Below are 11,822 nucleotides of genomic sequence, written 5' to 3'. Positions count from 1 at the left end.
CAGGGTCCACTGTATTTTATGTATCCTGATACAATCATATCCCTAAAAAAGAGATACTTCACAGATTCTACTCTATTACGTGATTAAAATCAGATGCAGTACCTTAAGTGTAACCCAGCAATTTATAATTAACATTAAGTATCATGATTCACATCCTTGTATCAGAATATGTATTGTCAAGAAGTCCGTCACAATATATTGCTGTATTCGTATGTTGAATACCGCTCTGGACTAGGTCTTATCCAGGTCTAAAATTGGACAAAAGTGATTTGTTGTGTTGTTGTGTTTTGTTGACAGACAGTTCATGGACTCCCTGGGCCTGGAGCTAGACTCAGTGGATAATCTGGACATGTACAGCCACATTCCTCCAGTTCTAATGGAGAAGTGTGCTGCTCTGAGCGTCAGGCCAGACACGGTGAAGAGCCTGGTGCAGTCCATGCAGGGTCAGTACAAATGAGCTGCTGAAAGCACACACACTACACACCTCCATCCAGACAAGTTTCATAATCATGTCTAATGTAGATTGTATAAAAACATGTAACATTGTTCCGTTGTCAAAAATGTACCTAGAGTTGTATTTAGCTTCATTCATTCAGTCCTCTCCCTCTGGGCCTCAGAAAAAAATCAGTTTCAAATTTAGCAGATTTGTGTAATCTTGGGTAGAGTGCCGAGATCTTCTGTGCTGTTTCTATATCCATAAATCATCACCAGACTCTGAGCATTTCTACTTCAAATCATGTACATCATAACTGCCTGCTTACATTCAGGGGCAAGCTAGGTTTCGTTTATTTCCCCATGGCAATTCCCTCTGCTACCAGTAGATGGAGCTCTAACCCAAATGTTGATGAGGGATTGCCTCACAAATATATGCTTTGAGCAGCAACATTATTTAAATTCTAAAACGCGAGATGCCAAAGTAATGGTACTCAAGAGCACGTTTTAAAGGTCAATAAAAAATACTAAGAATGTGTAATAATATGTGCCCTTTAAAGGGGATGTATGCTAAATCAACTTTAATGAGCTGTTTTAGATCAGTATTGCTGCTAATGATGAACAAAATGTAAAATCATGATGGTTCAATTTCAAACACCTGTAACAAATTGTTAAAGCTAAATCCTGTCTCCAAGCAACAAATGAGTATGAAACCTTGGTGATTAAAGGATGGACCATTCCAAGCACAACATTCTAATATCAGGACATTGTGTTTCAGCCATGAAACATAAAAAAAATAACCAGGTCAAACATTTTTGTGGGTCACGGTTTCTAATTGTCAATGGAAGCAATGGAGAACAATCCTTTACCTCCACTTAAGCCTTCCTCTCCCTTCACAGTGCTGTCGGGCGTCTTCACCGATGTGGAGTCCTCCCTGAAGGAGATCCGGGACGTCCTGGAGGCAGACGAGTTGGGCGAGCGTGTGGTGCAGGAGGCTATGGGGGCCAATGTTTTGGCTGAACTGCACCCTACCGCACAGGCCCAGGCTCTGGCAGAGATCTGCAGAGACCTGGAGAAGTACATGGAGGCCCACGACAAGGCCAGCTTCACCAACACAGAGCTGCACCGCGCCATGAACCTGCACATCAACAACCTGCGCCTGCTGGGGGGGTCCCTGGAGAGTCTTAGGGAGGCCCTGCCCAGCCCACAGCTCTCAGAAGGTCAGGGTCTTACAGTGCCACTTTTCAAAGACTAGTTTACTCACCGTCATCATGAATATTGTTATTACAAATATCTTGTAATAACAATCAATAACTTCTGATAAGGGCTCCCCGCGCTATCGCCCGGCTCCCCGCGCTCCCCCCGCTGGCTAGCAGGGGCGCCATCCCTGAATGTACGTAGCGAGACCCCTGCAGATGACCACATTCTAATCGTGTACGTTGCGATTAGCAAATCGTGTTTGATCACATAGCCTTTCAATTGATCACACATTAAGCATTAAGTCAGTTATATAGTCATTAAGGAACTTAATCCTGAGAAACGTTCCATCCTGTCCCTCAGAAGTTGTTGATCCAAAGGGGGAAGGGCTCTGGTGAGGACAGTGTTCTGGTCCGTGGGGGGGTCAGAGGTGACATTCCTTTACATCCAACGTTATGCTTATGCTTTCTGCAACAGTGTGTTGAGCTGTGAAAAGGTACTGTCTTTCAAAGGTCTTTTTTTGGACATATGGGTCCCCTACACAAGTTTTCATTTACCACTTCATAGAAAACAACTACACAGCAGCAAATTTCTGAAATCTTTATCTGTTTTATGTGCTATTTTCAGAGGAGGTCGCTGGACTGCAGACAATGAAACGAATCCTTGGAAAAGTGCAGGAGATGAGGGACCAGAGGAGCTCCTTTGAAAAACAGCTACGAGACCTTATCCAGCAGGACGACATCACCTCCACCCTGGTGACCACTGAGAGGGCAGAGATGAAGGTGTGGTCCTCCTTTAGATGTTCAAATAGAAATATTCGATTCTATCCTGATCCAATCTTCTGTCCACAGCGAGTCTTTGAGGAGCAGCTAAAGAAATATGAGCAGCTGAAAGTTTATATTGATCAGAACTTGGCGGCTCAGGAGAACATCCTCAAAGCCCTCACTGAAGCCAACGTCCAGTACGCTTCTGTCCGCAAGGGCCTGAGCCAGACTGAGCAGCAGTGGAACAACACCGTGCAGGGGCTGGTGGGCTCCTACGAGGCCTATGAAGACCTGATGAAAAAGTCTCAGGAGGGCAAGGACTTCTATGATGATCTAGAGGCCAAAGCATCTCGTCTGCTGGACAAGGCCAAGGCGCTGTGCCAGACCAGAGCAGAGGAGAGGAAGCCCGTTCTGGACAGGTATATACTGACATCTTCTTAGAGGTTAGTGACAATGGCTAGTACTAGATTGTTGCCTCTTGTCTTCCTCAGAGATCTGAAGAAGCCCCCAGCCCGGCCCACAGCAGCCAAGCCTTCCCTGCAGCCCAAGGCCCCTGATGCAGATTCGGCCTGCTCCAGTCTGGAAGACGCAGAGCTGGCTCAGCTCAGTGCAGCCATTTTGGCTCTAGGAGGAGACCTGCCTGAAGAACTACGGAGCCTGCCCCCCGACCTGAGCAATCTGCCCCCTGGAGTGCTTCGTCTGCCTGGCCCTGAGGCCTTCCTGCCCCCTTGCACCAGCACCTCTCTGCCTTGGCCTGGAGCTCCTCCTGCAACTCTGCCCCGCTTCCCCGCCAACCTGCCTCCTCCAGAGCTCCTCGCACGCATCGCACAGTTTCCCACATCTGGCTCTCTACCAGGCCCCCAGGGGCCCCTCCCACACAGGCCTGTCCCTCAGATGGCCCTGCACATGCGCCCACAGATGCCCCCTCTTCAGATGCCCCGTCCAAATATGCCTCCTCCACAGATGCCCCCACAGACGGCTGTTCCCAGATATCTTGGGCCTCCGCCCACAGGGCCCCCATCTGTGACTGTGGGGCCCACACCAGTGCGGCCCCCCACAACCACAGTGAACACTAGCCAAGCTCCCATTCCAAGCTACGCCCCTAACTCACGCCCCTCTGTGCCCCTTCCATCTTCAGCAGGCTACACTCTGCCCCCTCACATGGGGGGCTACCCACAATACATACCCCAGCCAGGGCCCCCCATGCAGGCCCCTGTACTTACACCTGCACTACAGCAGCAACAACCAAAGCAGTATACCCAGGCGCAGGTGTACTCTGCCCCTCACCCCCCTGTACAGGCCCCTCAGACGTACCCTCATGCGTACATGCCCCCTCAGCCCCCACAGCCCCGTTTGCCCCCACACTATCAGCACACATTTACGCCTCAGCAGAACGGGTACCCGCCCCAAGGTTACCCTCCCTCCCAAGGGTATTTGCCCCAACAGGCTGCACACATGATGCCGAGACCCAGTCAGGTCCCTCCGATGCCTCCCCAGTTGCCCCCTCCGCAAATGCCCCCCACCTCCCAGCCAGCCCCGCCCACATCACAGCACTACATGCAGCACACTAATGCACACATGGCGCCGGGACACATGGCCCCACACATGCTCTCTCAGCAGCAGCACATGGGCCCACATGTTCCCCCCCACGCCCAGATGCAGATCCCCGGGGGTCCACATGTGCCCCCCACGAGCCAGGCTATGCCCCCTGTCTCACAAAACTACATGCCCCCTGGCAGCCAGCCAATCCACCCATCACTACGCCCTCAGCTCACCCCAGTGTCCCAGGCTCACATGGTCCCGGGTCCCCACATGCCCCCCGTGCTCCCGCACCCACCCAGCCACGGTGGGGCAGTGGTCTACCCCGGAGCGTCCCCAGTCATGCCCCAACAACCTTTAGCACCACAACCAGCCACACCCCAACAGCCGGCTCTTCCGTTGGGCCACCCGCCTGCCCCGACCATGTACCCCCCTGCCCCGGGCGGACCCTCCCCCGCCCCTCAGCCTCCCCCCTCTCTGCCCCCAGCACACATTCCACCTGTGCAACACATGGTCCAACCCACACCAGGAGCTCCCCCTGTGCTCCCCAACGCACTGTGCCCTTCACCATCACCCTCTCCAGCTCCTCCTTCTCCCACCCCCCTGGCCCTAACCCCGCAGCAGAGACCCCCCACCTCTCCAGGCGCTCCTCTCAACCCTACGCTGCCCTCTCCCTCCGTGGTCTCCCCCTCCACTTCGCTCTTCCAACGCCAAAACTCCAGCACTGACGATCTCCTCTCCTCCAGTCCCGAGAGCCAACACGGCGGCACCAAAACGCCCACCAACGTCCTTCAGCCGACCAAAGCTGATCCTAAAGATGGAGAGCGCCGCAAGAAGAACTCCCAGGGGGTCCTTGTCATCCAGGGAGACCCCTACCAAGCTCCCGAAAGAGTGTCTCGCCTTTACAACGAACTAGAACGCTTCCGATCGCAGGTGGATTCTCTGGAGCTTCCGTCGGACAGCGAGGGCGGCATGTCTGTTTTGGATGCCCGATGGAAGGAGCTCCAGGAGCAGCAGGAGAAGGACGCGAGGCAGCTGTCCATCGCCATCGCGCGCTGCTACACCATGAAGAACCGACACCAGGACGTGATGCCGTACGATGTGAACCGCGTAGTGCTGCAGTTGGGCAAAGACGACTACGTAAATGCCAGTTTTGTAGAGGAGCTGTCGCCGTACTGCCCCCGCCTCATCGCCACCCAGGCCCCGCTAACGGGCACCGCCGCAGACTTCTGGCTGATGGTTTACGAGCAGAAAGTGTCGCTCATAGTCATGCTGGTTTCTGAACAAGAACTGGAGAAGGTACAGGAGTTTTTAATTTGCATTAGAGGGGACGGGTCCAAATAAAAAAAACTGCTTGTCTTGGGCATAGACACTGGTCTAAAGTAAACGAGTCACATTGTCAATAGCAAAAAACTGATTTGTTTTTAAATCACTTTAATTTACAGATGATTACACTACCAGTCAAAAGTTTGGGCTCACTTTTAGATTTAATGTTTTAATTTTATTTTCATGACTATTTTCATTGTGGGTTCTCAATTGAAGCGTCAAAAATATGAACGAATCCATGTTGACCTTATTCTGCATCGCCCACTTTTGCTTCTTTTTGCCATGGATCAGCACTTCCATTATAATGGCACTTTAGTCTATGTAGAACTTATTTCCTCTAGAGGTCGGCATCCGTATGTTAACTAATTCAACCGGAAGAAGGATTATAACAGATGACTGCTCCCAGGGCACCTTTCGAAATTAGCTGAATGTGACATAAATAATACTTTTGAGCCCTGACAAGGCTCAGCAGCGAAGTGAAAACTCTTTCAGGTGATGACTTCATGAAGCTCATTGAGAGAAGGCCAAGAGTTTGTAGCTCCGAAAAGCAAAAGGAGGCCACTTTGAGGGATCTAAAATATTTAACATTTGGAGTTATAAAAAAAGTCTATGCCACATGACTCCAAACATCTCGCTTCATATAGTTGTTGTCTTCAGTCTGTATTTACAATATAGTAAACATAGAAAACAAAGAAAAAGCGTTTGACTGGTTTGTTACTTGACATAATTTGGCATAGAGCCTTTCTGGGCAGTGCAGTCAATATCTTGAACTCATCCTGAAAGAAATCTGATAATAAACGGAGAAGGTTCTTTGCGCATCAGGAGTAGTCTGTCTAGTGTCGTGGAATCGATAGAATCTGTTTAAAGCACTCTCGCTTGTGTCTCCTCAGGGAAAAGTGCTGCGTTACTTCCCCACAGAGCGGGGCCAGCAGCTCTCTCAGGGCCCCATCACACTGAGCCTGACCACGCTGAAGACCACACCCACCCACATCGAGCGCATGATCAGCCTGCAGTACCGTGAGCAGAGCCTCAAGCGCACTGTGGTGCACCTGCAGTTCACCTCCTGGCCCGAACTGTACGCACACACTCGCCATACCATTATGTACCATGCAGGGTTTGGTTTTAAATCCTGATGTCCTCATTTTTTCCCCAGGGGTCTTCCTGACAGTAAGGGTAACCTACTGCGATTCATCCAGGAGGTCCATGGACACTATCTGCACCAGAGGCCCTTACACACTCCTGTTGTGGTGCACTGCAGGTAAGGAGCTTCTGGGAAACCTGGTATTCAAACTGTGAAAGGGAAAGAAGAGATTTAATTCTTCCAAGCTCTTCCAAACCCTTTGGCACATAATCTTCACCCGCATCATGGGGATTTACTCTCGATTGATACATTGATAAGTGGCCAGCGAGTTTTCCTCAATCCACTTGCAAAATATCAATTGGATCTAGATACTGGATAATAATGTATTATATATATAGGGAAATTCCAGTGTTTCAACTAGTAAATAATAAAAAAAGATTCACTCTTGTAGAAAAACTCTTAAAAGCTTAAAATAAAGTGACCACTGTCCACTGTGATGTCGTCTTCTACAGTGTGTCAAATGCTTGCGCTTCCTGCTAGAGTACCCCCCGGTGGCCTTTAGCCAGTCAAAATCTATAAATTAGACACCTGTTGTATGGGCTGCTGGGTTCAAAGCGTGGGGGAAAAAGTAGCGGCTTAAAAACTGAAAAACACGGTGGATGCGGAGAGCGCCCTGTGGTCTGATTTTGCTTTTACGATACACTTAAAGTTTGATACTGTTTCTAACAGTTTTCTCTGTGTTGTGTGTCAGTTCTGGCGTGTGTCGCACCGGAGCCTTCTGCCTTCTGTACGCTGCAGTGCAGGAGCTGGAGGCTGGGAACGGCATCCCCGACCTGCCTCTGCTCGTCAAGAAGATGAGGCAGCAGAGGAAGAACATGCTGCAAGAGAAGGTCAGTAACACATGGATGGGAGGTTTACCACAGTGTTAAGGTTTACCACGGTGTTGAGGTTTACCACGGTGTTGAGGTTTACCACGGTGTTAAGGTTTACCACGGTGTTGAGGTTTACCACGGTGTTGAGGTTTACCACGGTGTTGAGGTTTACCACGGTGTTAAGGTTTACCACGGTGTTAAGGTTTACCACGGTGTTAAGGTTTACCACGGTGTTAAGGTTTACCACGGTGTTAAGGTTTACCACGGTGTTAAGGTTTACCACGGTGTTAAGGTTTACCACGGTGTTAAGGTTTACCACGGTGTTAAACACCATCAATACCGCAAGGATGGGCTTCGACTGGATATTTAGCTTTCTTATTTCAGTGGATCTATAGGGAAAAAATCTATTGATCAGCCTCCATTATTCTCCGAGTGAGTGACAGGTGAATTCAAAGCCCCAGCACACAACGTTTTAGCCTAAAATAGACAAAAGCGTGTTTTTTTTTCTTCTTCATTTTGGTTTCTTATTGCAATGAAAAACTAAAAACAAAACATGCTGACAGGAAGTGGGCTTACATCTCCATAAACCTGACTCTCTGAACCGCCTCCTGGTCCTCCAGGTTGTTTCCCCGGTTAAATGTTGTTCCTTTGGCTATGTTATTCCAGACTATTGCATAAGACCTATATATCTCCGTGAAGAATGCTCAGAATGACAAAAGGTTACATATTGGTGCTTTAAGTGTGAATTTTGGGATGAAAGATGACACTAGACTTCCTAAACTTGGCCTTAAACCCATGCGTTTTCGAATATTACACATTTAGTCTGTCTCCGTCTGCTCTGGGGTACTTCTAATGTGCTCCTACATTTTTGTTTTAAAGTCCATAAACTCATCCTGATCATTTCATCAGTCACAAAGCCTTCACCACGAATATGATTTAAAATGGCTTTTGTACTTGTTTTGTCTAATTCCAGTTGCACTTGAAGTTCTGCTATGAAGCGGTTCTGAAGCATGCCGAACAGGTTCTCCAGCGCCACGGCATCACTACTGCCCCCTGCAGCAAGACCAACATCACTGCAGCCGCTAAGGTAAACAGACTACTGCTAATGCTAAAGGCTAAATAAACACCAGACCTGAACTGTAGTTAAAGCGTCTCCAATTCTCACTTTATGCTTCACCTGAAGCTGTGGGCAGGGTTAGGGTTTTCTTAGTCTTGTAGTGAGCAGTGGAGTCTAATCAATGTTTGATCAAAGTGTGCACTGTAGATTTAGGAAAAAAAGGTAAATTATTGATGAATATTAGACTTTGTTTAGACCCTTTCTGGTCGTGTGTTTCAGTCTTGGCAGTAACTGCCTAGCCGTGGTTTTATCTTCAATAGACCTGATGTTGACAAGTTGAGTGTAACAAATAGTAAAGGTGGGCGGGGCACTGTTGTCTGCTTCCTCGTTGAACTGTAAACCTTTTAGAGAGCAACTCATGAGTGTTTACTTGAGTGCGCTGTTGGTGATAGAGCTGATATTGTGACATTACAAAACCTGATGAAGTCACAGGTGCGTCCTGCATGTGGAGGTGTTGGAGCAGCTCCTGTGCGTGCTTCTGCAGCTTCATTGTTGTAGGCTCTGCTCCTCCTGAGTCCTCCTCGTGTTTGGGCTTCACTTTTCTCTGTGTGATTCAGGTGAACGTCAGTCGTGGTGAGTCACGATGACACGGTGACCAAATGAAAAGTTGGAGGGTTCTCACTTCGGAGGTGACACCGCACAGAGAGAAGAGATGCTCTCATTCCTAAAGCAGACTATGACCCTGGCATTATTACTGTTATTGGTTCACTTGGGCTTAAATAGGCAAAAAAATTGATTCAATATCAGATTAATATCAAATTATAATACAATACGTCAAAATAAACGTAGTAATTTCAGGCAAACTGAGCAGTCCTGGGGGTAAAAAAGTCATATTTTTTTGCTTGATTTTAATGCAGTGAAAATTGTCACAATCAAATCACAATTTTTGGGGGGAAAATTTTTTAATCACAATTTGGGGCAAAAGCATTTGGCCTTAGTTAGTAGAGTTTTAAATGAAGCCCTGTTGTCTGTATTTCCTTTGCTGTGCCAGGTCTTTTTATCTCAAGGGACTTCCTGGTTAAATAAATGTAAAATAAAAATGCGGAGAATCATTGAGTGGGTTCAGCAGCGCCCTCTGGTGGTCAGCACAGTTACATGCATAACCTCGGGTTTGGTTCCTGGAGAACAGTCCTTGTGTTGGGGCAGAGTTAATGGTCCTGTTCTTCTTCTTCTGTGGCTCTGCAGTCGTACTCCAGGCAGGAATCCCAGCAGGACCTGGTGCTGGGTGGAGACCTGCCCATCAGCTCCATCCAGGCCACCATCGCCAAACTGAGTGTCCGGCCCCCGAGTGCCACCGACCCCTGCATGGACAGTGGCCCCGAGGAGCAGCCCCTGTCCCCCCCTCTGCCTCCAAACCACCAGGACTGCTCCCCTTCTCCAGACCTCACCCCTCCCCCCGCCACACCCCCACCTAACGACAAGGGCCTGGAGTCCCTGGAGCCCGAGCCCAGCGTCAGTCCTCCTCCTGCAGAGGCCCCCGCTCTGCCAGCCCCATCTTCCCTGGAGCTGCTGGCCTCGCTGGCCCCTGAGGCCTTCTCCATGGAGGGCGGGGGCAAGGGCAAGCAGCGGGTCACCAAACAGAGCTTCCTGCAGCCAGCCGAGGGGCAGGGCTTGCACGGGACACGGGCCAGGGAGGAAGGAGACCCCCTGAGCAGCCTGGACCCCCTGTGGAGTCTCAACAAGTCCTAAAGCCCAACAGAGGGACGGCGTGTAAGATCCTGCACACGGGCCAGGGAGGAAGGAGACCCCCTGAGCAGCCTGGACCCCCTGTGGAGTCTCAACAAGTCCTAAAGCCCAACAGAGGGACGGCGTGTAAGATCCTGCACACGGAGCACACGGATGTAAAGCTTCACCTTGAGCTGAAGAGAGCATTTAAGGCACACTGTAACTTATCTGTCTTGTCTCCATGGAGATGTTTGTGCATTGCCTGGGATCGTCCACAGTATAGCATCAAAAATCATCTTTAATTTTACTGTTTTATTGCAACAAAAATACTAAGACTGCAATGCAACAATGAATCAACTAATCATCAGTCGTATTTTGATCAATGTAATCGTGATCTGGACGACACACACTGTAAAACATACGGAAAGATGCAGTCAAAATGATTCTCAATGTAGAAGCCTTCAGTCTCCATATCTCAACTTTAATTTGGTTGATAATTGTACATGAAGACTTTTGAAATACATTGACTAGTCGACTAAACAATAATCAATAGTGGCAGCCCTACAATGTTTACATACTCAAAGAAACATGGATTTGTTTCATGCCAAAGATTTCAGGCCAGGGAAAGTTACTGGTCAAATCAGTAATAATATAACATAATATAATCCTTTATGTGGGACAATAAAGGATTATCTTATCTTATTACTGATTTGACCAGTAACTTTCCCTGGCCTGGAATCTTTGGCATGAAACAAATCCATGTTTCTTTGAGTTAAAGGCTCTACTCTAGGTTTGTACCGTTTCAAAAAGGATTCACCGCAATGAGTTTAGAAGCGCTTTTCACAACTGTCAGAAGCCTGTCTTGCTAAAGCTAACTGCTAGCATGCTAACGGCACACTTGGAGAATAAAACGCTTGATAATGAGATGCAGGCAGCACACAGTGATCTCATTTTGACCCTAAGAGCTGCTTTTACAAACAGATCGTGCTCAACCTCCTGAAGAAACATTGGGTTCAAGTCCAATTCCAGAAAAGCAATAACATCCATAGAGATGAGCTGAAAAAGTTACATAGTGCACCTTTAAATGTATGTATATTTTAGGTAAATTGATTAATTGACTTTGTCAATTTTTCATGACAAGGCCTAGGGCGATTCCAAACAGATTTAGCATTTATTTATTAAACTCGAGTTAAAACAGTGCAACAGTCACGTGTATTTAAGAACAAATCAACCAGAATCTTAATGGGTCAACTCAAGATAAATATTCAAAATTTTTACCTTTTTTTGTATGTTTTGTTTTGTTTGCCAAGTCAATAATTCCATCTGTTATGAATAAGAATTGAGGGATCTAGCAACAGTAATTTCTCTATTTTATTAACGTTTAACTGTCGAATGAGGTTGCTGGAATTGTTATAAACTGTGTAGTTGGATGCAGTTTGGGTGCCTTATGTTTTATCCAAAAATCCGTAGACTTTAAGCACATTTAACTCATTTCCATAGTTTGTTTCTGTCACTTTGCTAAGATATTTCCAAATTCTGCCATTATTAGCATCTTTAGCATCTGTGTGGATGCTAGCTGCAGCATTAGACACATACACATCATATAAGAGAGGGAATCTTTCCCTGAATTTAGTTTTACTGAAATTGTACTTTAACACTTAATCATTTTGTCATGTTGTCATGTCATATTTAGTCTTGTTTGCTAGCATGTTAACATACTGGCTTTGAAACTGTGCTTTTTTAAAAACATTAAAGGCTTGGTGGTCTGTGTCTTTTAACTGTTAGCCATGTAATTAACTGGTAAATAAATGATATTTTGATATAAAAAA

The 11,822-nt window shown here is 47.5% G+C and overlaps 1 protein-coding gene across 1 annotated transcript in view; it reads left to right on the top strand.

Annotated features, from left to right (window-relative positions):
- ptpn23a (protein tyrosine phosphatase, non-receptor type 23, a) overlaps positions 1–11,822 on the top strand; it is a 22,551-nt gene extending 10,729 nt beyond the window's left edge. The window contains exons 15-24 of the mRNA XM_072461370.1: positions 298–443; positions 1,332–1,652; positions 2,257–2,411; positions 2,481–2,812; positions 2,885–5,231; positions 6,149–6,333; positions 6,412–6,516; positions 7,091–7,229; positions 8,185–8,298; positions 9,514–11,822. Of these exons, the coding sequence (XP_072317471.1) occupies positions 298–443; positions 1,332–1,652; positions 2,257–2,411; positions 2,481–2,812; positions 2,885–5,231; positions 6,149–6,333; positions 6,412–6,516; positions 7,091–7,229; positions 8,185–8,298; positions 9,514–10,017 (4,348 nt within the window). The 3' untranslated portion in view covers positions 10,018–11,822. The remainder of the gene's footprint in view (positions 1–297; positions 444–1,331; positions 1,653–2,256; positions 2,412–2,480; positions 2,813–2,884; positions 5,232–6,148; positions 6,334–6,411; positions 6,517–7,090; positions 7,230–8,184; positions 8,299–9,513) is intronic.

Source organism: Eucyclogobius newberryi, unplaced genomic scaffold (assembly GCF_026437365.1).
Source record: "Eucyclogobius newberryi isolate DKJ021-1_F unplaced genomic scaffold, fEucNew1.0.hap1 SCAF_3, whole genome shotgun sequence".
NCBI lineage: Eukaryota > Metazoa > Chordata > Actinopteri > Gobiiformes > Gobiidae > Eucyclogobius > Eucyclogobius newberryi.
This window is presented reverse-complemented; position numbering and strand designations above follow the sequence as displayed.